Here is a 26,617-nt window from a genome sequence, read left to right as displayed (position 1 = left end):
ATATAAAATCAGCGGGTATGTGCAAATATCCTCTATTGAGTTAAGCAGAGAATTACCAGAAGTCCCTTAAATAAGGGCCCGTAGATTGTAAAGGTGGCAGGCTTCCGGATAACCTCTCACCCCGGTCCTTATCAGGGGGTCTCCTTTGGGTAATTGACCCTTGTCAGATGATCCTGTCACCCTTTTTCCAACGCGTTTCAGGAGCTTTACTTCCTTCCTCAAGGCTGTGTGACCAGGATCACCAGAATTCATCTTATATAGTGTTTGGTCTAACTACTTCTGGGTCAAGAGGTCACTTGCTTCATTGGATCATTAACCATATTCTATATCTCCCAATTCTATCCCTACCTATAATGACACATATAACCTCCCTCTATTACATACTGTTATGATGAAACTTATATAAAACATTAAAATATTCACGAGGCTGAAGTTGGCTTCTTATTCATTTCTTATTCACTTCTTATTCAAGCTCCAGCTTCTTATTCATTTTCCAGCTTCTTATTCAGAAAATGTTACATTTAAATATTTAAATAAAGTTAGATCACTAAACTAATGCTATGGAAACAAAGAATTATGTCCCTTACACAGTCTACAATTATTATTTTCCTGGCACAATAAGGATTTGGGCATGAAAAGGGCAGTAAAGCGGGCACAGGCACCACATCTTGTCATTTTGAATAAGAAGCTGTAGTTGTGCAGGGGTTAACTAGCTTCGGTCATCAAATGTTACACTGGAAACCCACAGAGGGTGGTCTGGTACATATCACCCACTTGTCATTTGCCTTGACCAACAAGGATTTTGGCATAAATAGGGCAGTAAAGCGGGCACAGGTACCAGATTATCTCATTTTGAATAAGAAGCTGTAGCTGTGCAGGGGTTAACTAGCTTCGGTCATCAAATGTTACACTTGAAACCCACAGAGGGTGGTCTGGTACATATCACCCACTTGTCATTTGCCTTGACCAACAAGGATTTTGGCATGAATAGGGCAGTAAAGCGGGCACAGGCTCCAGAATTTGTAATTTTGAATAAGAAGCTGTAGCTGTGCAGGGGTTAACTAGCTTCGGTCATCAAATGTCACACTTGAAAACCACAGAGGGTGGTCTGGTACATATGACCCACTTGTCATTTGTCTTGACCAACAAGGATTTTGGCATGAATAGGGCAGTAAAGCGGGCACAAGCACCAGATTATCTCATTTTGAATAAAAAGCTGTAGTTGTGCAGGGGTTAACTAGCTTCGGTCATCAAATGTTACACTTGAAACCCACAGAGGGTGGTCTGGTACATATCACCCACTTGTCATTTGCCTTGACCAACAAGGATTTTGGCATGAATAGGGCAGTAAAGCGGGCACAGGCACCAGATTATCTCATTTTGAATAAAAAGCTGTAGTTGTGCAGGGGTTAACTAGCTTCGGTCATCAAATGTTACACTTGAAACCCACAGAGGGTGGTCTGATACATATCACCCACTTGTCATTTGTCTTGACCAACAAGGATTTTGGCATGAATAGGGCATTAAACGGGCACAGGCTCCAGATTATCTCATTTTGAATAAGAAGCTGTAGTTGTGCAGGGGTTAACTAGCTTCGGTCATCAAATGTTACACTTGAAACCCACAGAGGGTGGTCTGGTACATATGACCCACTTGTCATTTGTCTTGACCAACAAGGATTTTGGCATGAATAGGGCAGTAAACGGGCACAGGCTCCAGAATTTGTAATTTTGAATAAGAAGCTGTAGTTGTGCAGGGGTTAACTAGCTTCGGTCATCAAATGTTACACTTGAAACCCACAGAGGGTGGTCTGGTACATATCACCCACTTGTCATTTGTCTTGACCAACAAGGATTTTGGCATGAATAGGGCAGTAAACGGGCACAGGCTCCAGAATTTGTAATTTTGAATAAGAAGCTGTAGTTGTGCAGGGGTTAACTAGCTTCGGTCATCAAATGTTACACTTGAAAACCACAGAGGGTGGTCTGGTACATATGACCCACTTGTCATTTGTCTTGACCAACAAGGATTTTGGCATGAATAGGGTAGTAAATGGGCACAGGCACCAGATTATCTCATTTTGAATAAGAAGCTGTAGTTGTGCAGGGGTTAACTAGCTTCGGTCATCAAATGTTACACTTGAAACCCACAGAGGGTGGTCTGGTACATATCACCCACTTGTCATTTGTCTTGACCAACAAGGATTTTGGCATGAATAGGGCAGTAAACGGGCACAGGCTCCAGAATTTGTAATTTTGAATAAGAAGCTGTAGTTGTGCAGGGGTTAACTAGCTTCGGTCATCAAATGTTACACTTGAAACCCACAGAGGGTGGTCTGGTACATATCACCCACTTGTCATTTCCCTTGACCAACAAGGATTTTGGCATGAATAGGGCAGTAAAGCGGGTACAGGCACCAGATTATCTCGTTTTGAATAAGAAGCTGTAGTTGTGCAGGGGTTAACTAGCTTCGGTCATCAAATGTTACACTTGAAACCCACAGAGGGTGGTCTGGTACATATGACCCACTTGTCATTTGCCTTGACCAACAAGGATTTTGGCATGAATAGGGCAGTAAACGGGCACAGGCACCAGATTATCTCATTTTGAATAAGAAGCTGTAGTTGTGCAGGGGTTAACTAGCTTCGGTCATCAAATGTTACACTTGAAACCCACAGAGGGTGGTCTGGTACATATCACCCACTTGTCATTAGTCTTGACCAACAAGGATTTTGGCATGAATAGGGCAGTAAGCGGGCACAGGCACCAGATTATCTCATTTTGAATAAAAAGCTGTAGTTGTGCAGGGGTTAACTAGCTTCGGTCATCAAATGTTACACTTGAAACCCACAGAGGGTGGTCTGGTACATATCACCCACTTGTCATTTGCCTTGACCAACAAGGATTTTGGCATGAATAGGGCAGTAAAGCGGGCACAGGCACCAGATTATCTCATTTTGAATAAGAAGCTGTAGTTGTGCAGGGGTTAACTAGCTTCGGTCATCAAATGTTACACTTGAAACCCACAGAGGGTGGTCTGATACATATCACCCACTTGTCATTTGTCTTGACCAACAAGGATTTTGGCATGAATAGGGCATTAAACGGGCACAGGCTCCAGATTATCTCATTTTGAATAAGAAGCTGTAGTTGTGCAGGGGTTAACTAGCTTCGGTCATCAAATGTTACACTTGAAACCCACAGAGGGTGGTCTGGTACATATGACCCACTTGTCATTTGTCTTGACCAACAAGGATTTTGGCATGAATAGGGCAGTAAACGGGCACAGGCTCCAGAATTTGTAATTTTGAATAAGAAGCTGTAGTTGTGCAGGGGTTAACTAGCTTCGGTCATCAAATGTTACACTTGAAAACCACAGAGGGTGGTCTGGTACATATCACCCACTTGTCATTTGTCTTGACCAACAAGGATTTTGGCATGAATAGGGTAGTAAATGGGCACAGGCACCAGATTATCTCATTTTGAATAAGAAGCTGTAGTTGTGCAGGGGTTAACTAGCTTCGGTCATCAAATGTTACACTTGAAACCCACAGAGGGTGGTCTGGTACATATCACCCACTTGTCATTTGTCTTGACCAACAAGGATTTTGGCATGAATAGGGCAGTAAACGGGCACAGGCTCCAGAATTTGTAATTTTGAATAAGAAGCTGTAGTTGTGCAGGGGTTAACTAGCTTCGGTCATCAAATGTTACACTTGAAACCCACAGAGGGTGGTCTGGTACATATCACCCACTTGTCATTTCCCTTGACCAACAAGGAATTTGGCATGAATAGGGCAGTAAAGCGGGCACAGGCACCAGATTATCTCATTTTGAATAAGAAGCTGTAGTTGTGCAGGGGTTAACTAGCTTCGGTCATCAAATGTTACACTTGAAACCCACAGAGGGTGGTCTGGTACATATCACCCACTTGTCATTTGCCTTGACCAACAAGGATTTTGGCATGAATAGGGCAGTAAACGGGAACAGGCTCCAGAATTTGTAATTTTGAATAAGAAGCTGTAGTTGTGAGGGGTTAACTAGCTTCGGTCATCAAATGTTACACTTGAAACCCACAGAAGGTGGTCTGGTACATATCACCCACTTGTCATTTGCCTTGACCAACAAGGATTTTGGCATGATTAGGGCAGTAAAGCGGGCACTGGCACCAGATTATCTAATTTTGAATAAGAAGCTGTAGTTGTGCAGGGGTTAACTAGCTTCGGTCATCAAATGTTACACTTGAAACCCACAGAGGGTGGTCTGGTACATATCACCCACTTGTCATTTCCCTTGACCAACAAGGATTTTGGCATGAATAGGGCAGTAAAGCGGGCACAGGCACCAGATTATCTCATTTTGAATAAGAAGCTGTAGTTGTGCAGGGGTTAACTAGCTTTGGTCATCAAATGTTACACTTGAAACCCACAGAGGGTGGTCTGTTACATATGACCCACTTGTCATTTGTCTTGACCAACAAGGATTTGGGCATGAATAGGGCAGTAAAGCGGGCACAGGCACCATATTTTGTCATTTTGAATAAGAAGCTGTAGTTGTGCAGGGGTTAACTAGCTTCGGTCATCAAATGTTACACTTGGATCCCACAGAGAGACGTCCCTCCCATAGTGCTCTATGCGGGAGCCGGAGCTCTGGAGTGAGCTTCGACTGCCGCTGCAGAGAGGGAGCCGCGTGTCCGCTGATAACAAATATCAACGCGGGGGTGACTGGCGCTGGTTTTTTTTTTATTTTTCTTATGGGATTTTTATTTTTGCCCTCCTGGGGAATCAGTGGTGCCCTCTAGGGGCCGGCGCTCTGGGCGACTGCCCTGTTAGCCCACCCCTAGAACCGCCACTGGGGGCGGGCCGCACTGGGTGACACCATCCGAAGGGTTTGACACCAAAATAGCAGATCTGCTCTGCTATTTTGGTGTCACCCCGTCGGATGGTGTCACCGTGATGCCAGGACGCGGAGAGAGACAGGGAGAGAATGTGGGCTGCCCCAACAGCTGCAGGAGCACTGGGGAAGCCCACTGTGTGACGAGAACGGGAGGCGGTAACGCACCCAAGATCGGCTCACATAAGGGGTGTCGCTTCACGGGCGAGGTCACGCCCCTTCCTGCGAAGCCACGCCCCTTCCGGGAGCACATGCCTATGGTGCGCAGGAGGACTCAGAGCATCAGCACCAGGTGACACCAAGGTAGGTGACGCCTCTGACCACACACACCAACTTGACTACTCATACATACATCAGCACCCTGCCAACAGCAATACAGGGTGGATGTAGTGCACTCCATATCACCATGCTACACCTATGCTCCCCAACAATGCATCTACACCAATAATGCAATAATTGTTACAGGACAAGGGAATAATGCAGTTACAAAACATTACCATAATCACAAACAGGTACCTTACTACAGCCTACCTTTTAATGGAGGCCTGATTGTAGTAGCTGAGATGACGAGGTAACAAGGTTACAAACCTCAATACATTCTTATCAAATCAGAACAACAGTACTACAGGGCTTAATCATCTTCTGCTGCCTCAGGCCTAGTGCCTGCCTTCTAGGGGATCAATGACACCTAACAATGGGTTAATGATGTGGATTCCAAATTAACCCTATAGGGCCTAATGCCCCTTTTACTTTGTGGGACTAGTGCCCTCTCTGGCTCAGGCTTATTGTCCGCCTAACAAAGGCCGTCCCTGCTGGTTAGGGCTTAACGCCCACAGTGGCCATGGGCCTAATGCCTGACAATTAAAATAGCATGCAATTGAATGAAAATACAATGTGCAATTAGATTTACCAGTCCAGTAGTCTTTGGCTGAACTAAGCCTAGTTCATTCGCAATTACTATGTGTTCTTCACCCGAGGTGGGTCGACTCCCACGATCTCAGTGCTTCCTGTAGTCTTCACCTTGAGCTACCAAACTCCCACTGCCACAGCAGTCTTCACCCAGGTAGCAGTGACCAAGGTCCAGGGGCAGAACTATGGTGTTTGGCACCCAGGGCAAGATGAGAAGTTGGCACCTCACTTATTTATGTGACCTGGGCCTATTGCCCATGGTCAATTATAGCCTTAAGAGCACGGGCCTAATGCCCGCCTATTTGTGCCACAGGCTTAAGGCCTCATGACTATTACGTGCCTACTGCCTAACAATCTGATGGTCTAGGGAGGGATTAATGATGGTAAGGCCTCAAAGAGGGTCTACCTGACGGGTGGGAGAGGATGCAGTGAGGATCTTCATTCGCTCTTTTACTTCCCAACCACCGCAGTACTCTCCGGTCCTCAGCTGCATTTTTCTGTCGCTGGCCCATTCTGGCCAGTAGCGGCGCTGTCAGAGCTCTTCTCTATTGAGCCCAGTGTCTCCTAGCGTCTTCTGCAGCCGCTGGAGCTCTTCTCTTTTGAGCCCGGTGTCTTCTGGACTCTTCCACGGCCGCTGGAGCTCTTCACCCATTTCCGCCAAATTGACTCTTCCTCCCAGAGACATCTGACGCTAGACGCCACGGGCGTAGCCAGCCATGATGCGGCTTACAACGAATGGCTCACTGTGGCCGATTTCTATTGGCTGCCGATGCACGCCGTGATTGGCTCAGATTGTCAAAATTGTCACCACTGTGATTGGCTCAAATTCAAATTGTCACCCCTCTTCAATGGCCGGCGGTCAATGAGCTGCACTCAGCTATTAGCTGGCGCCACATGTCAGCCGCTGCTGGGCCTTGACCGACACTGAAAACAGACATACTGGGCCTGATTCAGAGCCGGACACTCTGACCAGAGCGCTCGCTCTGAATCAGGGCCCTCCTACCTAACATTGGAGCGGCCTCCTGGACGCTGGCATAGCTGTGGGTTACCACCCACAGCTTATACGAGCGTCCATGATGATGGTCGCGATGGTCAAGACCATCGCGACCATCGGGTGTGCGATGAGACCCTGCGGTAGGGTCTCGCTGCCGCAAGCCCAGGAGTGATTTTGGCTCTATCAGAGCCAAAATCACTCCCACTGACATCACTAGTGATGTCAGTGGGGCCGGACCCAGACGGTAGGCGTTCCCATGGGAACGCCTCCGTCTGGCAGCCACGCCCCCGGCACGCCCACTCACCATCGACAGCACGCCCCCTTTGGTGCGAGACCCTGAGCGACGGATTCCCCGTCGCTCGCCGGGTCTCGCGCATGCGCACGACGGAGCTCCCTCCGTTGTGCGCATGCGCCCTTAGGCACCATCGGACACTTATGTGTCCTGCTGGGGATACATCTCACCGGACTGCAGGACTAAGGCGCTGGGATCAAGCATTTGGTCACAGCACTGGCAGTGGTTTAACTAGGGTATATGGAGCCCAGGACAAGTTTAAAAATGGACCCCCCCCTATGTGCGTGTGACAAAAAATGGGCGTGGACACTTAAAAATAGGGAGTGTCAACATGACACACATCCCTATCTCGTCACTCTGAACATTTCTTTCCATTCCATATGCACCTTAATGCACTGCCCCTTATACAGTCCCCCCTCTGCAGTGCCCCCAGTAGTGGTCCCTCTTATGCAGGCCCCCAGTAGTACCCCTTATACAGTACCCCAAGTATACAATGTCCCCAGTAGTGATCCCTCTTATGCAGGCCCTTAGTAGTGCCCCTTATACAGTACCCCTAGTAGTGGTCCCCCTTATGCAGTCACCCATTAGTTCCCATTATACGGTGCCCCCAGTAGTGATCCCCCATATGCAGTGCCCCTTACACAGTTCCCCCTGTCGTAGTCCTTCTTATGCAGCCCGCCATTAGTTCCCCTTATACGGTGCCCACAGTAGTGGTCCCCCTTATGCAGATCACAGTAGTGGTCCCACTTATGCAGGCCCTCAGTAGTGATCCCCCTATCCAGTAATAGTCCCCAGTACAGCCCCCCCGATGCACTGCCCCCAATAGTAGTTACCTCCATACATTAGTAGTAGTCCCTAGTAGAGGTCACCTCCCCCCCTGATGCAGTACCCCCATTAGACAAACACACAATGGCTGTGCAGCACAGGACAGTGCTGGGCGCAGGGAAGCCTAGCGCCGGTCCTGAGTAAATGCTGACCGCACTCAGGAGCTCACTCAGATCGCAAGCAGCTCGATGTTTGCGTATGCACTGTGTCCAGCAGGTGCATGTGCGAGACCAGCTGAGCGACTGAAGGTCAGTTGCTACGGGGCTCACAACAAGACGGGACGGCTGTCGATGTTGATTGACAGCTCGCCCTGTTTTGTGGGCAGACAAACACATGCGTTCCCTTAGGAACGTCTGGCATTTTTAGGAGGGGTTACTGACTCTATTAGAGCAGGAAGTACACTCGGGCTTGCGGCAGCTAGACCCTACCCCAGGGTCTCGTCGCAAGCCCGACGGTCATGATAATTATGACTGTCTCCAGCCCGTTTGCACAAGCTGTGGATGGTCACCCACAGCTTTGCGAGCGGCCGGAGATAAAAAAAAAAAAACACCTGCCCACATGCAGAGCGAGTGGCCGCCAGCAGCGACCAACTCTGAATGAGCTCCTCACTGCGGTCGGCACTACACTGTTTAACTAGGATGAGCCAGTACCGTGGCCGGCGGTGCGGGGGCGTCACCGGCCCTGCCCTAGTTACGCTACTGAGCACTGGACATCGCCCTGGACATCAGCTCCCCCCTCTGCCGGGCCTGTGAGATGGTGCCCAGGGCAAGGTGCCCCACACGCACCCCCTTATTACGCCACTGCCGGTATACCAGATTTCTGAGAGATTCCAGAAACATGCTGAATAGTCTGGGGCTGGTTAATGTGATGGCAGGAGGACACCACGCTAAGTGTATCTCCCTTCTATAGTGTTACCCCCTCCTCCCTATAACCAGCCTTGTGCTGGATAATGTGATGGCAGGAGGACACCACGCTAAGTGTGTCTCCCTGCTATAGTGTTAACCCCTTCTCCCTATAACCAGCCTAGTGCTGGATAATGTGATGGCAGGAGGACACCACGCTAAGTGTATCTCCCTGCTATAGTGTTACCCCCTCCTCCCTATAACCAGCCTTGTGTTGGATAATGTGATGGCAGGAGGACACCACGCTAAGTGTGTCTCGCTGCTATAGTGTTACTCCCTTCCTCCCTATAACCAACCTAGTGCTGGTTATCGGAAGAAAAGGTGAACCCCACACAGATTTTTTTTCCTGTATTCCAATACCAGACCATGCTCAGAGGTTTAGGGAGAGACCCCAATTGTCAAATTTGTTGACCAACGCTATTTAACCCTTGAAAAACTACAGGTAATTATTCAAAATTAAGAAACCTGGTGCTGGTGCCCACATTACTGCCCTATTTATGCCCAAATCCTTGCTGGTCAAGGCAAATGACAAGTGGGTGATATGTACCAGACCACCCTCTGTGGGTTTCAAGTGTAACATTTGATGACCGAAGCTAGTTAACCCCTGCACAACTACAGCTTCTTATTCAAAATGAGATAATCTGGTGCCTGTGCCCGCTTTACTGCCCTATTCATGCCAAAATCCTTGTTGGTCAAGGCAAATGTCTAGTGGGTCATATGTACCAGACCACCCTCTGTGGGTTTCAAGTGTAACATTTGATGACCGAAGCTAGTTAACCCCTGCACAACTACAGCTTCTTATTCAAAATGAGATAATCTGGTGCCTGTGCCCGTTTACTGCCCTATTCATGCCAAAATCCTTGTTGGTCAAGGCAAATGTCTAGTGGGTCATATGTACCAGACCACCCTCTGTGGGTTTCAAGTGTAACATTTGATGACCGAAGCTAGTTAACCCCTGCACAACTACAGCTTCTTATTCAAAATTAGATAATCTGGTGCCTGTGCCCGCTTTACTGCCCTATTCATGCCAAAATCCTTGTTGGTCAAGGGAAATGACAAGTGGGTGATATGTACCAGACCACCCTCTATGGGTTTCGAGTGTAACATTTGATGACCGAAGCTAGTTAACCCCTGCACAACTACAGCTTCTTATTCAACATTACAAATTCTGGAGCCTGTGCCCGTTTACTGCCCTATTCATGCCAAAATCCATGTTGGTAAAGACAAATGACAAGTGGGTCATATGTACCAGACCACCCTCTGTGGTTTTCAAGTGTAACATTTGATGACCGAAGCTAGTTAACCCCTGCACAACTACAGCTTCTTATTCAAAATGAGATAATCTGGTGCCTGTGCCCGCTTTACTGCCCTATTCATGCCAAAATCCTTGTTGGTCAAGGGAAATGACAAGTGGGTGATATGTGCCAGACCACCCTCTGTGGGTTTCGAGTGTAACATTTGATGACCGAAGCTAGTTAACCCCTGCACAACTACAGCTTCTTATTCAACATTACAAATTCTGGAGCCTGTGCCCGTTTACTGCCCTATTCATGCCAAAATCCTTGTTGGTCAAGACAAATGACAAGTGGGTCATATGTACCAGACCACCCTCTGTGGGTTTCAAGTGTAACATTTGATGACCGAAGCTTGTTAACCCCTGCACAACTACAGCTTCTTATTCAAAATGAGATAATCTGGTGCCTGTGCCCGCTTTACTGCCCTATTCATGCCAAAATCCTTGTTGGTCAAGGGAAATGACAAGTGGGTGATATGTGCCAGACCACCCTCTGTGGGTTTCGAGTGTAACATTTGATGACCGAAGCTAGTTAACCCCTGCACAACTACAGCTTCTTATTCAACATTACAAATTCTGGAGCCTGTGCCCGTTTACTGCCCTATTCATGCCAAAATCCTTGTTGGTCAAGACAAATGACAAGTGGGTCATATGTACCAGACCACCCTCTGTGGGTTTCAAGTGTAACATTTGATGACCGAAGCTTGTTAACCCCTGCACAACTACAGCTTCTTATTCAAAATGAGATAATCTGGTGCCTGTGCCCGCTTTACTGCCCTATTCATGCCAAAATCCTTGTTGGTCAAGGCAAATGACAAGTGGGTGATATGTACCAGACCACCCTCTGTGGGTTTCAAGTGTAACATTTGATGACCGAAGCTAGTTAACACCTGCACAACTACATCTTCTTATTCAAAATTACAAATTCTGGAGCCTGAGCCCGTTTACTGCCCTATTCATACCAAAATCCTTGTTGGTCAAGGCAAATGACAAGTGGGTGATATGTACCAGACCACCCTCTGTGGGTTTCAAGTGTAACATTTGATGACCGAAGCTAGTTAACCCCTGCACAACTACTGCTTCTTATTCAAAATGAGATAATCTGGAGCCTGTGCCCGTTTACTGCCCTATTCATGCCAAAATCCTTGTTGGTCAAGACAAATGACAAGTGGGTCATATGTACCAGACCACCCTCTGTGGGTTTCAAGTGTAACATTTGATGACCAAAGCTAGTTAACCCCTCACAACTACTGCTTCTTATTCAAAATTACAAATTCTGGAGCCTGTGCCCGCTTTACTGCCCTATTAATGCCAAAATCCTTGTTGGTCAAGGCAAATGACAAGTGGGTGATATGTACCAGACCACCCTCTGTGGGTTTCAAGTGTAACATTTGATGACCGAAGCTAGTTAACCCCTGCACAACTACATCTTCTTATTCAAAATTACAAATTCTGGAGCCTGTGCCCGTTTACTGCCCTATTCATACCAAAATCCTTGTTGGTCAAGACAAATGACAAGTGGGTCATATGTACCAGACCACCCTCTGTGGGTTTCAAGTGTAACATTTGATGACCAAAGCTAGTTAACCCCTCACAACTACAGCTTCTTATTCAAAATTGCAAATTCTGGAGCCTGTGCCCGCTTTACTGCCCTATTAATGCCAAAATCCTTGTTGGTCAAGGCAAATGACAAGTGGGTGATATGTACCAGACCACCCTCTGTGGGTTTCAAGTGTAACATTTGATGACCGAAGCTAGTTAACCCCTGCACAACTACAGCTTCTTATTCAAAATGAGATAATCTGGAGCCTGTGCCCGTTTACTGCCCTATTCATGCCAAAATCCTTGTTGGTCAAGACAAATGACAAGTGGGTCATATGTACCAGACCACCCTCTGTGGGTTTCAAGTGTAACATTTGATGACCAAAGCTAGTTAACCCCTCACAACTACTGCTTCTTATTCAAAATTACAAATTCTGGAGCCTGTGCCCGCTTTACTGCCCTATTAATGCCAAAATCCTTGTTGGTCAAGGCAAATGACAAGTGGGTGATATGTACCAGACCACCCTCTGTGGGTTTCAAGTGTAACATTTGATGACCGAAGCTAGTTAACCCCTGCACAACTAGCGCTTCTTATTCAAAATGAGATAATCTGGTGCCTGTGCCCGTTTACTGCCCTATTCATGCCAAAATCCTTGTTGGTCAAGGCAAATGACAAGTGGGTCATATGTACCAGACCACCCTCTGTGGGTTTCAAGTGTAAAATTTGATGACCAAAGCTAGTTAACCCCTCACAACTACAGCTTCTTATTCAAAATTACAAATTCTGGAGCCTGTGCCCGCTTTACTGCCCTATTCATGCCAAAATCCTTGTTGGTCAAGGCAAATGACAAGTGGGTGATATGTACCAGACCACCCTCTGTGTGTTTCAAGTGTAACAGTTGATGACCGAAGCTAGTTAACCCCTGCACAACTACAGCTTCTTATTCAAAATGAGATAATCTGGTGCCTGTGCCCGTTTACTGCCCTATTCATGCCAAAATCCTTGTTGGTCAAGGCAAATGACAAGTGGGTGATATGTACCAGACCACCCTCTGTGGGTATCAAGTGTAACATTTGATGACCGAAGCTAGTTAACCCCTGCACAACTACAGCTTCTTATTCAAAATTAGATAATCTGGTGCCTGTGCCCGTTTACTGCCCTATTCATGCCAAAATCCTTGTTGGTCAAGGCAAATGACAAGTGGGTCATATGTACCAGACCACCCTCTGTGGGTTTCACGTGTAACATTTGATGACCGAAGCTAGTTAACCCCTGCACCACTACAGCTTCTTATTCAAAATGAGATAATCTGGTGCCTGTGCCCGCTTTACTGCCCTATTCATGCCAAAATCCTTGTTGGTCAAGGCAAATGACAAGTGGGTGATATGTACCAGACCACCCTCTGTGGGTTTCAAGTGTAACATTTGATGACCGAAGCTAGTTAACCCCTGCACAACTACAGCTTCTTATTCAACATTACAAATTCTGGAGCCTGTGCCCGTTTACTGCCCTATTCATGCCAAAATCCTTGTTGGTCAAGACAAATGACAAGTGGGTCATATGTACCAGACCACCCTCTGTGGGTTTCAAGTGTAACATTTGATGACCGAAGCTTGTTAACCCCTGCACAACTACAGCTTCTTATTCAAAATGAGATAATCTGGTGCCTGTGCCCGCTTTACTGCCCTATTCATGCCAAAATCCTTGTTGGTCAAGGCAAATGACAAGTGGGTGATATGTACCAGACCACCCTCTGTGGGTTTCAAGTGTAACATTTGATGACCGAAGCTAGTTAACACCTGCACAACTACATCTTCTTATTCAAAATTACAAATTCTGGAGCCTGAGCCCGTTTACTGCCCTATTCATACCAAAATCCTTGTTGGTCAAGACAAATGACAAGTGGGTCATATGTACCAGACCACCCTCTGTGGGTTTCAAGTGTAACATTTCATGACCAAAGCTAGTTAACCCCTCACAACTACAGCTTCTTATTCAAAATTGCAAATTCTGGAGCCTGTGCCCGCTTTACTGCCCTATTAATGCCAAAATCCTTGTTGGTCAAGGCAAATGACAAGTGGGTGATATGTACCAGACCACCCTCTGTGGTTTTCAAGTGTAACATTTGATGACCGAAGCTAGTTAACCCCTGCACAACTACAGCTTCTTATTCAAAATGAGATAATCTGGTGCCTGTGCCCGCTTTACTGCCCTATTCATGCCAAAATCCTTGTTGGTCAAGGCAAATGACAAGTGGGTGATATGTACCAGACCACCCTCTGTGGGTTTCAAGTGTAACATTTGATGACCGAAGCTAGTTAACCCCTGCACAACTACATCTTCTTATTCAAAATTACAAATTCTGGAGCCTGAGCCCGTTTACTGCCCTATTCATACCAAAATCCTTGTTGGTCAAGACAAATGACAAGTGGGTCATATGTACCAGACCACCCTCTGTGGGTTTCAAGTGTAACATTTGATGACCAAAGCTAGTTAACCCCTCACAACTACAGCTTCTAATTCAAAATTGCAAATTCTGGAGCCTGTGCCCGCTTTACTGCCCTAATAATGCCAAAATCCTTGTTGGTCAAGGCAAATGACAAGTGGGTGATATGTACCAGACCACCCTCTGTGGGTTTCAAGTGTAACATTTGATGACCGAAGCTAGTTAACCCCTGCACAACTACAGCTTCTTATTCAAAATGAGATAATCTGGAGCCTGTGCCCGTTTACTGCCCTATTCATGCCAAAATCCTTGTTGGTCAAGACAAATGACAAGTGGGTCATATGTACCAGACCACCCTCTGTGGGTTTCAAGTGTAACATTTGATGACCAAAGCTAGTTAACCCCTCACAACTACTGCTTCTTATTCAAAATTACAAATTCTGGAGCCTGTGCCCGCTTTACTGCCCTATTAATGCCAAAATCCTTGTTGGTCAAGGCAAATGACAAGTGGGTGATATGTACCAGACCACCCTCTGTGGGTTTCAAGTGTAACATTTGATGACCGAAGCTAGTTAACCCCTGCACAACTAGCGCTTCTTATTCAAAATGAGATAATCTGGTGCCTGTGCCCGTTTACTGCCCTATTCATGCCAAAATCCTTGTTGGTCAAGGCAAATGACAAGTGGGTGATATGTACCAGACCACCCTCTGTGTGTTTCAAGTGTAACATTTGATGACCGAAGCTAGTTAACCCCTGCACAACTACAGCTTCTTATTCAAAATGAGATAATCTGGAGCCTGTGCCCGCTTTACTGCCCTATTCATGCCAAAATCCTTGTTGGTCAAGGCAAATGACAAGTGGGTCATATGTACCAGACCACCCTCTGTGTGTTTCAAGTGTAACATTTGATGACCGAAGCTAGTTAACCCCTGCACAACTACAGCTTCTTATTCAAAATGAGATAATCTGGTGCCTGTGCCCGCTTTACTGCCCTATTCATGCCAAAATCCTTGTTGGTCAAGGCAAGTGACAAGTGGGTGATATGTACCAGACCACCCTCTGTGGGTTTCAAGTGTAACATTTGATGACCGAAGCTAGTTAACCCCTGCACAACTACAGCTTCTTATTCAAAATTACAAATTCTAGTGCCTGAGCCCGTTTACTGCCCTATTCATGCCAAAATCCTTGTTGGTCAAGACAAATGACAAGTGGGTGATATGTACCAGACCACCCTCTGTGGGTTTCAAGTGTAACATTTGATGACCAAAGCTAGTTAACCCCTCACAACTACAGCTTCTTATTCAAAATGAGATAATCTGGTGCCTGTGCCCGTTTACTGCCCTATTCATGCCAAAATCCTTGTTGGTCAAGGCAAATGACAAGTGGGTGATATGTACCAGACCACCCTCTGTGGGTTTCAAGTGTAACATTTGATGACCAAAGCTAGTTAACCCCTGCACAACTACAGCTTCTTATTCAAAATGAGATAATCTGGTGCCAGTGCCCGCTTTACTGCCCTATTCATGCCAAAATCCTTGTTGGTCAAGGCAAATGACAAGTGGGTGATATGTACCAGACCACCCTCTGTGGGTTTCAAGTGCAACATTTGATGACCGAAGCTAGTTAACCCCTGCACAACTACAGCTTCTTATTCAAAATTAGATAATCTGGTGCCTGTGCCCGCTTTACTGCCCTATTCATGCCAAAATCCTTGTTAGTCAAGGCAAATGACAAGTTGGTGATATGTACCAGACCACTCTCTGTGGGTTTCAAGTGTAACATTTGATGACCGAAGCTAGTTAACCCCTGCACAACTACAGCTTCTTATTCAACATTACAAATTCTGGAGCCTGTGCCCCTTTACTGCCCTATTCATGCCAAAATCCTTGTTGGTCAAGACAAATGACAAGTGGGTCATATGTACCAGACCACCCTCTGTGGGTTTCAAGTTTAACATTTGATGACCGAAGCTAGTTAACCCCTGCACAACTACAGCTTCTTATTCAAAATTACAAATTCTGGAGCCTGTGCCCGTTTACTGCCCTATTCATGCCAAAATCCTTGTTGGTCAAGACAAATGACAAGTGGGTCATATGTACCAGACCACCCTCTGTGGGTTTCAAGTGTAACATTTGATGACCGAAGCTAGTTAACCCCTGCACAACTACAGCTTCTTATTCAAAATGAGATAATCTGGTGCCTGTGCCCGCTTTACTGCCCTATTCATGCCAAAATCCTTGTTGGTCAAGGCAAATGACAAGTGGGTCATATGTACCAGACCACCCTCTGTGGGTTTCAAGTGTAACATTTGATGACCGAAGCTGGTTAACCCCTGCACAACTACAGCTTCTTATTCAAAATTACAAATTCTGGAGCCTGTGCCCGTTTACTGCCCTTTTCATGCCAAAATCCTTGTTGGTCAAGACAAATGACAAGTGGGTCATATGTACCAGACCACCCTCTGTGGGTTTCAAGTGTAACATTTGATGACCGAAGCTAGTTAACCCCTGCACAACTACAGCTTCTTATTCAAAATGAGATAATCTGGTGCCTGTGCCCGCTTTACTGCCCTATTCATGCCAAAATCCTTGTTGGTCAAGGCAAATGACAAGTGGGTGATATGTACCAGACCACCCTCTGTGGGTTTCAAGTGTAACATTTGATGACCGAAGCTAGTTAACCCCTGCACAACTACATCTTCTTATTCAAAATTACAAATTCTGGAGCCTGTGCCCGCTTTACTGCCCTATTCATGCCAAAATCCTTGTTGGTCAAGGCAAATGACAAGTGGGTGATATGTACCAGACCACCCTCTGTGTGTTTCAAGTGTAACAGTTGATGACCGAAGCTAGTTAACCCCTGCACAACTACAGCTTCTTATTCAAAATGAGATAATCTGGTGCCTGTGCCCGTTTACTGCCCTATTCATGCCAAAATCCTTGTTGGTCAAGGCAAATGACAAGTGGGTGATATGTACCAGACCACCCTCTGTGGGTATCAAGTGTAACATTTGATGACCGAAGCTAGTTAACCCCTGCACAACTACAGCTTCTTATTCAAAATTAGATAATCTGGTGCCTGTGCCCGCTTTACTGCCCTATTCATGCCAAAATCCTTGTTGGTCAAGGCAAATGACAAGTGGGTGATATGCACCAGACCACCCTCTGTGGGTTTCAAGTGTAACATTTGATGACCGAAGCTAGTTAACCCCTGCACAACTACAGCTTCTTATTCAACATTACAAATTCTGGAGCCTGTGCCCGTTTACTGCCCTATTCATGCCAAAATCCTTGTTGGTCAAGACAAATGACAAGTGGGTCATATGTACCAGACCACCCTCTGTGGGTTTCAAGTGTAACATTTGATGACCGAAGCTAGTTAACCCCTGCACAACTACAGCTTCTTATTCAAAATGAGATAATCTGGTGCCAGTGCCCGCTTTACTGCCCTATTCATGCCAAAATCCTTGTTGGTCAAGGCAAATGACAAGTGGGTGATATGTACCAGACCACCCTCTGTGGGTTTCAAGTGTAACATTTGATGACCGAAGCTAGTTAACCCCTGCACAACTACAGCTTCTTATTCAACATTACAAATTCTGGAGCCTGTGCCCGTTTAGTGCCCTATTCATGCCAAAATCCTTGTTGGTCAAGACAAATGACAAGTGGGTCATATGTACCAGACCACCCTCTGTGGGTTTCAAGTGTAACATTTGATGACCGAAGCTAGTTAACCCCTGCACAACTACAGCTTCTTATTCAAAATGAGATAATCTGGTGCCTGTGCCCGCTTTACTGCCCTATTCATGCCAAAATCCTTGTTGGTCAAGTGAAATGACAAGTGGGTCATATGTACCAGACCACCCTCTGTGGGTTTCAAGTGTAACATTTGATGACCAAAGCTAGTTAACCCCTGCACAACTACAGCTTCTTATTCAAAATGACAAAATGTGGTGCCTGTGCCCGCTTGACTGCCCTTTTCATGCCCAAATCCTTATTGTGCCAGGAAAATAATAATTGTAGACTGTGTATGGGACATAATTCTTTGTTTACATAGCATTAGTTTAGTGATCTAACTTTATTTAAATATTTAAATGTAACATTTTCTGAATAAGAAGCTGGAGCTTGAATAAGAAATGAATAGGAAGCCAACTTCAGCCTCGTAAAATATTCAATGTGTTCATAAGCGAAAAAAAAACGGAAGTGCGTCATCCGTCAACTTCCGGTTTCGCGATCTGTTCCGATTTCAGGTATACCCAATTCCATCATGTGGTGTTCAATGTGGTGACAAATATTCAGTCTTTCCATCTTCCCACTCTCCTTTATCGTGCCCTCACTCCCTCAGGGCAGTGTTTAGAAGCCTCCGATACCCGCGGCATATATTTTATCTAGTGCATTGAATATATTTATTGGCACTAGTCACTTTAATGGACACCACTTTTTACCGATATATATATCAGCACTAGCCACTTTTATGGAGGATATATATTTCTAATAAACAGGAGATACTAACTATACATTTTTGTCCCCATAAGGATATAAAGGGCTGAATACGTTGGGGCAAAGAACTATATTAAGGATTAAAATGAACTTAAAGGAAAAGCAGGCACAAAATGGTGGTTCATTTGAAAGGATATGAGTTCCAATATGCTTCTGGTAATTCTCCGCTTAACTCAATAGAGGATATTTGCACATACCCGCTGATTTTATATGCTCTGCAATTGTGTTATTAGTAATTGCATCAGATGTATAGTCGCGTACTGGTGGATACACTAATGTTCATCTTTTTATAATTCTTTGGATTTTATTTTCGTTAGGAGTTTTGAATAAATTTGTTATCAGACTTTATTACACTATATTTGGTTATTTCTATCTTTCTATATTTACGAAAATACCATCCATTGAGATTTGACGACTATCCACAAGATCTACGCATCTATGTGTTGGGGAAGTATTATTTTATAAGTTGAGCACCGTGCGCACATTAGTTGTCATACCTGTTATTTGTATATGTATTACAGTATCCAAGGGTGGTACTGCTTTGACAACCTATCTGCAGCAACAGGGTGCTAGGCGCCAGTTATCACTACTCATCATTTATACTATACAATACTCATATGGATTTATCTTATCCATTCACTAGGAATATTTGATATAAGCGACATACAACATGCCGTGTTGTCACAGATTGTTAGTGAAAGCGATATTACCTTATTGATGTCACTAGTTTCCAGTGAATTAATTAGCTGTATTCGCTCACACATTGGTACAGCCCACAAAAAAGTGTCCCCCAGCTTTGTGTAGGTAACAGATGCACTTTTGGTCTATCATTAGTACATGATTTATAAATAATACCCTATATTGTATTTTCTCCCAGCGGTCTGCAGTCCTCCCTGTAAGAATGGAGGTCATTGCATGAGGAATAACATATGCAGCTGTTCCGATGGATACGTTGGTAAAAGGTGTCAGACAAGTGAGTGATTCTGGCTTCTGGCCCTCATTCAGAGCCGCTCGCTAGCGGCCGTACGCTCGTTCTGAGCGATGTTCGCACATCTGCGCATGCGTACGGTTTTTAGTATGCATGCGCGAACCAGTCAGTGCGGCCAAAAATCGTTTGTACGCTATATAGCGAGTGCCTGCTATTTTGAGTGACAGAATGAGGCGTATGTGGGTGGTAACAGGGGAAGGTGCTTGTAAACGGGGGAGTGGAATTCGAACGCAGGCGTGCTTAAAGGTCAAAACGGGCGTTTTAAGGGAGTGCATAATTAATACAGCAGCGTCATTGACCACGTCACTTGGTTTTTTTTAACTCAGAACTGCTCGCAAAATAGCGGTTGAAAAAACCAACCACAAGAATAGCGAGCAGTTCATACGCTGTTCGATGTACTCGATTAATCTAATAAATAGCAGACATGACGTATGGTGCGAGCGGCCAGGGGCGTTTTTAACAAATAAACGAGCGTATGTTTTGCACGCTCGTTCAGACTTAGAGGTGTGAACAGACTGCAATTTGCAAACGGATCATTTGAATAGCCACCCCTTGTTTTTGAACGAACGACCGCAAATAGCGAACGGCTCTGAATCAGGCCCTCTGTTCTCGATAATGTAAGGTTACTTGCCATGCTGTGTGTAGGATACGTAAGGCACATAGCATAGCATAGTATGGGAAAATACAGCTTTTTAGCCCTTTGTATTGTGCAGGTATTATTAGTTCTTGTATTGTAAGTAAGCTCAAAGTACCCTGGTCCGGGACAGAGTGGCGGTCACACCCCAAAGAGGGTACAGCATCAGCCGAGGGTGCCCAGTGGCCAGATGACTGCCCATTCCACCCATAGGGCCTGCTTCTGCGTCACACACAGTACCGATGTTCACGTAAATTGGCGATTATTTTGCTACTGCACATGCGCAAATCCCTAACAACTGACATGGTGCATGGTGGCTATTAACACGCAGGGAGATGTGCTGCCTGATGGGCATCTTATGGGCATACTTACCGAGATTTGTTTTCACTTCTCTCCGGGAGAGGACTTTCAAGTGGGCAGTTATGGGGGCGGGGCCGGAGTGTTTGCGCCATTAGGTCCTGCTCCCTCACGGGGAAATCCTGTGAATCGTGTATATTTGAATAGGGGACGGGGCCAAATGGCACGATTATCATAAAATCACATGATTAGGCCCCGCCCCCTAGGAAGTGGGCAGGACGCTGGAAAAGTGCCTACTTATCCGAGGGTGCGGAGGGTTACAAAAAAATCAGGAGAGTACTTACATCCGACGGTTGTGACTAAGGGCTGATTCAGAGGCGCTCGCTCTGAATCAGGGCAGCTTTTTAATTTTTTTTTAAATACGCCTCCAGGCCGCTCGCATAGCTGTGGGTGATCACCCACAGCTTTTGCGAGCAGCCTGGCAATGGTTGCGATTATCGCGACCATCGGGCTTGCGACGAGACCCTTGTGGTAGGGTCTCGTTCCCGCAAACCCCAGTGAGCTTCCTGCGCTAATAGAGCAGGAAGCTCAACTACTGACATCACGAGTGATGTCAGTAGGGCCGCCCACAAACGGCAGGCGTTCCTTCGGGAACGCCTCCGTTTGTCCAGCCACCCCGCCTACGAAACGGGGCGAGCTGTCGATCAACATCGACAGCCACCCCATTTTGTAGCGAACCCTGGAGCGAGTGAAGTTCTCACTCGCTCCGCGGCTCGCGCATTGCGCACTGGCCAACCTTCGACCCGCTTGTGAGCGCTATGCGCTCACAAGCAGGTCTGAATCAGGGCATAAAGACGTACAAAGTAGGATGGTTGCAACTGCAGCCACCTAAAGTGGGTGTCCCAGCCCTTGCCGACACGAGCATTCGCTTAAACTCCCATAAGACGCTCCTATGGCAACTGTCACTAAAGTGGTTGTAGTGTGTGACTTTGAATCCAGCCTAACTACAAAACATTTACCTCACATGCCAATTGCACAGCAAAACAAAAGAAAAGGAGCAACTTTACACCTGGGCAATCCATGTTGCGATGTAAGGGATGTACATACATTGATTTTTCTTGCATGCAGGGTAAATACCAGCTGCTTTTGCATGTAGCCCCCAAATGCTGGACAGCTTTTTATTTTGACACTGCAATTTAAATTCAAGCTAGGACACACCCCTACCAAATCTAAATCTCCCTGCAGTGCAACATGGTTTTACCCTCTGAGCTCTAAACAATGCAAATGTTCTCTGTCACCACTCTATCACAAGTTCTGGGCCTGATTAGAAGATGAACGCTATGACGATATTTTCGCAGTTGAGCGATTATCAGTAAACTGCGCGTGCCAATAAGTCACACAGTGCATGCGTCAAGGTACATTGCCGTAGATGCTTGCCGCAACTTTTTACTCGCAGAGTGATTGACAGTCAGGGAGCTTTTGTAGGCGATAACTGAGGGAAGACGGGGGGGTGTAACAAAGAGAGCAGGTGTGTCAGCAGAGCCGTAGAGAGCTGCCCCAGGCCCCCGGTACTGAGAGGCGGCATGGCAAATCCGGGGAGGCGTGGCCACAGCCCCTCTTAAAAAATGTGTAAAAAATTGTATGTGTGGTGCCACAAAGGGGCAGATCAATTAGCCCCACCCACAACAGTCTCCACCTATGGGGAGGGACTTACTCCTGAGTGCACAGTGCACACGCCCCTCACTCACGTCACCTCCTCCTCACTGATGTACCGGGGGCATCGCCTCCTGCACAGGGGGACAATGTCCCGCTTAGCAGCTGACACGGGTCCCTCCAACAAGTCTGGGCCAAGGTAATTAGTACTTGCTCCTATCCCTTCTCAGGCACCCCTGCGTGTCACTGCCTGTATACGCAATTCCCTATGCAGTGACAATGGCTCTGACGTCTCAGGTCTCTTGACCAGTCTGCGCGACCATACGGTTACTCAGTGCTTTGTCTTTGTGCGCAGATGCTTGGATTTGCAATGCCGCCAGTGGATGTCTCGATACAGATCCCGTCGGCTGTGACATTTGCGTATTTATGCACAGCAGCAGCGTACACAGACGCAGCGTCACTAGCGTATATCTGGGAATCAGGCCCCCTCTGTTTCTGCCTCTAGAACGCTTGTGCACACATTGGAAGCAGCATTGCATGGACTGAAATCTCCTTCATTACAATGCAGACTTGCAATTCACTCAAGTGGTTCCTAGTGATGTAATAGGCTGCATTGTCACATATCAAATGCCTCCACTGTGTGGGGAGACTCTAGATACTGTGAATTAATATCATTAAAGGAAATGGACATCTGTACCCAATAATTAATATTGTATAGTATTGGTGGGATTTCCGTTTCACTGAAATAAATAAAAAAGACAGTTTTAATGTCATTTAATCCAGTCTTTTATTGGTTTAATTATAATCCTATCAATCCTGCTATGTGTACAATTCCCAAATCGCTGCCCCTATGGCAGTGTATACAGATGTGTCCACATACATCTTACCTCCGTGCGCTACAAGTCGCATTAAACATAACGCATGAGCGTCTTTTTGTGCGACTTTTACCTTCAAATGCGTCTTATTCTTGAAGCGATATACATAGGACGCCCAATCAGCTTCTGCTGATTAAAATGATATGCGGCATGCCTATGTTCTGTGTGCGGCAACGGGTGTATCTGCATGCATAATGCTACATTACGTTGCTAGTGGCTGTGGCACTGTAATGTAGCATTTTGCATGCAGCCGCAGTTGCACACAGAACATAGCCATGCCGCATATCATTTTAATCAGCAGAAGCTGATTGGGCGTGCTTTTCGCAACACTGTGCAAATAAAATGCATTTGAAGGTAAGAAAAGTCGCATGAAAAGACGCTCTGCGCTACCAAGTCACACCACGGTATGGCGCGACTAGAGGGGCTGTTTAACGCGCTACGAAGTAAGATGTATGTGGACACATCTGTATGTCCAGCTTTAATCCAAGCTTTTGCTGACACCTTCTCTTCACTACAGTAGAGCTGTTAGGTTGTTACATTGTTGCACCATTGTTACAGCTGTCTGCTAAACAGTATTCAACCATGTGGGAGAAGGGAATGGGTATGAAATACTGGCAGTCGGGATGCCTCCTGTCAAAATACAGACAGCGGCATCCCGATGGTCAGTATCTCCCCCTAACCCTCCCCGTTAGCGCTTAAACCTCAGCCTCCCCCCTTCTTGCCTCCACCTAACCCTCCCCACTTAGTGCCTAACCTCCAACCCCCCCACCCTACCCCAGTGATGCCTAACCCTGCTATGCTACCTAAACCTAACACTCCCTGCCCCCCTTCTCACAGCCAAAACACCCAGCTTACCTCATTCGGGATGGCGTCTGTCTAGATTCCGGCATTGGGATTAAAATAGGCGTCGGTATTTTGACGCCTATCTTTATTCCTGTGTTGGACTTGCAACGCTGGGATTTCAACTGGCGGTCTCCTAACTACATCCAGGGAGAAGGATCCTGGCACTGATATAAAGCCAGGACCTCTTCATTGCAACGGAGTCTGACATCCTGACTTTTTCTGAGCGCGGGGACCCTACTAAATACAGCGAATGATATCCCAGGGAAGAGGCCGCCACCTAAAGTGGGAAGGTTGTAGTTAAATTATCACAAGAATGGGACTGCAGTGCTACTCTAAACAAAATAAATGTAGGGACCTCCGAATTCTGATCCTATTGTTTGTCTTTAGGTGTTTGTGATCCGACATGCATGAACGGAGGCAAATGTGTGGGGCCCAATATTTGCTCTTGTCCGTCAGGCTGGAAAGGAAAACAATGCAATACACGTAAGTGTTATATTCATTATTACTATGACGACTGATACATTGTCTGTTCCTTATGTGATCAGCATTTGATAGCCGAAGGCAGGGTCATTGAGGAGGGGGTGGAGCAGGTACAGATTATCCTCATGGGCCCGGGAGAGCAGGGGATGCATAACCACAACTGCCCCTGCAATGCAGTCATCATGCCACACAGTGCTATTATTCAGCCGCAACAACAGGAACTCCTTTACTGAACCTCTCACTAACTATGACGTAATGTCCTGGGCCAAACTATATTTTCCACAAGATAAGTTTTATTTTATAATCCCTTTGGAGTGCCTTCTTTTCTAAATACTATATATCGGGCACCACAGACGGTGTAATGGTTAGCATTAATGCCTCACAGCACTGAGGTCGTGGGTTCGATACACTACCTGTGTGGAGTTTGTATATTGTCCCTGTGCTTGGGTGGGTTTCCTCTGGGCGCTCCGGTTTCCTCCCACATTCCAAAAATATACTGGTAGGTTAATTGGCTCCCAACAAGATTACCCCTATTGTGTATTTGTGTGAGCATGTGATAGGGAACATAGATTGTAAGCTCCACTGGGGCAGGGACTGATGTGAATGGCCAAATATTCTCTGTAAAGCGCTGCGTAATATGTGTGCGCTATATAAATAACTGGTAATAAATAAATGTATATATTTATATAGTTGTTTTTCTATAGCACCACCCCTAGTAGCTCCACCCACAGTTCCTGAACCTATTTTTCCAGTAAAATCGCCCTGGTAATACATACAGTACTGCGAGCGTGTGTAGCCACACCCCATCTACTTACCTTGCAGCTGTCATTTTTCCCAAAGATGTGGAGAGTAGAAAAATCACAAGGAACTTGTTGTGAGCGCCATGTTACTGGAGACCTGCGCATGGCGCAATAGACCCTGTAGTCTACCCAGTATCTGCAGCGGTATGAGGGTGGGGAGCCTGGAGATTGCACAAGGGCCTCCTCCTCTCTTTAACCGTCCCTGTTTACACCCCCTGGCTGTTAGTTCGGACAAAGCATCATTGTCTGTGTCACAGGGAATAACTCGTGGACCTCATGTTTTTTCTGGTACACATAACCCCCATACTTGTGCTATGGGCCTGATTCAGCATGGATCGCAACTGCTAATACGCACCCAATCTGACCATTGTTGTGACTGCGCATGCACGCTGTGCGTGAATAGACCACTGCGATGGGGACTGCACTCGCAGTGACTACGCAGACCCATCGCAGAGTGATTGACAGGAAGTGCCGTTTGTCGGTGGTGATGGGGGTGGTCGGGGGCGTGCATAAATTAGCCACTGCGATGCCGTACGTAGCCTTAGTCCTCGTAGCGTGAGATGAGTAGGGTCTGTCCTTGTGCAAGTGTGCGTGAGGCTGCGATGGTACTCCATGTTACCGATGGTTTCGCACTCTTGCTAAGGATTACGGATGTGAGTAAGGTAAGGTGGGCGTCCTTGTGTTGTGCTGCAGCAGCATAGGGATCGCAATGGATTAGCATACTATCGCAGTGAGGCTGCGTGCGTAAATGCTATTGCAATCGCAGTTGCGATCCATAATGAATCTGGCCCTATGTCAGGGGAAAAACATATGATTCCAAATAACTACTTAGCAGGAGTTCTCCTGTACAACTCACTGTCATCTGAATAATATTTATGTACTGTATAAACCTAAGAATACAAATTAATGTTATACAATATTTATCCATCCTTTAAGGAACAAATAATTCTGTGCTGAATAGGACGGAATCACACTCAATGCAATGTTGGACTATTCCATAGACTCTGGGCAAAATTTACTAAGCGGCGTGTTCTAAACCCCAGCGGTTTGGCGGCAGTTTTGCTATTCGCAGATTTATGAAGACCAAAACCACTGCAAAACTGCCATCAAAACAAATTTTACGATAGAATAGAACAGGGCTGTCATTTAGAACCCGCCGTCAAACCGGCTACAAATCCCCGTGGTTTAGAACCTGCTGCTTAGTAAATTTTGCCCTATAAGTCTATTCACTGTGTGTATATTTTGTTAATTAATTACGGTTTTGCATTCCAACAGCAATATGCCTACCGAAATGTAGGAATGAGGGCGAGTGCATTGGCCCTAACATGTGCCAGTGCCCGCCGGCATGGGAAGGGGCTCAGTGCCAGACCCGTAAGTGATACTTTGGTTTTTGTACTTTTTTTTGTTTGTTTTTTTATATTTATACATATAATTTCCTGGAACAATGTT

At 46.1% G+C, this 26,617-nt stretch overlaps 1 protein-coding gene across 1 annotated transcript in view; it reads left to right on the top strand.

Annotated features, from left to right (window-relative positions):
- VWDE (von Willebrand factor D and EGF domains) overlaps positions 1-26,617 on the top strand; it is a 138,417-nt gene that overhangs the window by 106,821 nt on the left and 4,979 nt on the right. Inside the window, exons 26-28 of the mRNA XM_088453096.1 lie at positions 19,476-19,571; positions 24,276-24,371; positions 26,444-26,539. Of these exons, the coding sequence (XP_088309222.1) occupies positions 19,476-19,571; positions 24,276-24,371; positions 26,444-26,539 (288 nt within the window). The remainder of the gene's footprint in view (positions 1-19,475; positions 19,572-24,275; positions 24,372-26,443; positions 26,540-26,617) is intronic.

The sequence above is a fragment of the Taudactylus pleione genome, unplaced genomic scaffold (genome assembly GCF_031769625.1).
Source record: "Taudactylus pleione unplaced genomic scaffold, aTauple2 ptg000571l, whole genome shotgun sequence".
Lineage (NCBI taxonomy): Eukaryota > Metazoa > Chordata > Amphibia > Anura > Myobatrachidae > Taudactylus > Taudactylus pleione.
This window is presented reverse-complemented; position numbering and strand designations above follow the sequence as displayed.